At 41.1% G+C, this 343-nt stretch overlaps 1 protein-coding gene across 1 annotated transcript in view; it reads left to right on the top strand.

The window, feature by feature from the left end:
- Window positions 1-343, top strand: part of LRRC49 (leucine rich repeat containing 49) — a 178,135-nt gene that overhangs the window by 112,258 nt on the left and 65,534 nt on the right. The window contains exon 9 of the mRNA XM_012640557.1: window positions 121-149. Within this exon, the coding sequence (XP_012496011.1) occupies window positions 121-149 (29 nt within the window). The remainder of the gene's footprint in view (window positions 1-120; window positions 150-343) is intronic.

Genomic DNA, 343 nt, shown 5'->3' with positions numbered 1-343 from the left:
GTACTCACCCTTTTCTTCTTTCTCTTCTCATTTCTCTTTTCCTTCTTGATGAGTTAGTTTCATCTCATCTCCAAAGTTGGGAGTAGCGTTAAGAATGCACAGATTTTTTAGAATTAGGAGGGAAGAAGAAAATAAAGAGAAAAAACATACTAATATTTTCTTTGAAGGGAAGTACTATGCCTCTCAAGAAGAAAACTGGACTTAAAGGACCAGAGATATTTAGCATTAAAAATTGTTGGCTGGGCATGGTGGCTCACACCTGTAATCCTAGCACTCTGGGAGGCTGAGGCAGGCGGATCGTTTGAGCTCAGGAGTTTGAGACCAGCCTGAGCAAGAGCAAGAC

The sequence above is a fragment of the Propithecus coquereli genome, unplaced genomic scaffold (assembly GCF_000956105.1).
Source record: "Propithecus coquereli isolate 6110/MARCELLA unplaced genomic scaffold, Pcoq_1.0 Scaffold155, whole genome shotgun sequence".
Classification (NCBI taxonomy): domain Eukaryota; kingdom Metazoa; phylum Chordata; class Mammalia; order Primates; family Indriidae; genus Propithecus; species Propithecus coquereli.
Note: the sequence above shows the minus strand (reverse complement) of the source record. Positions and strands in the feature narration are given on the sequence as shown.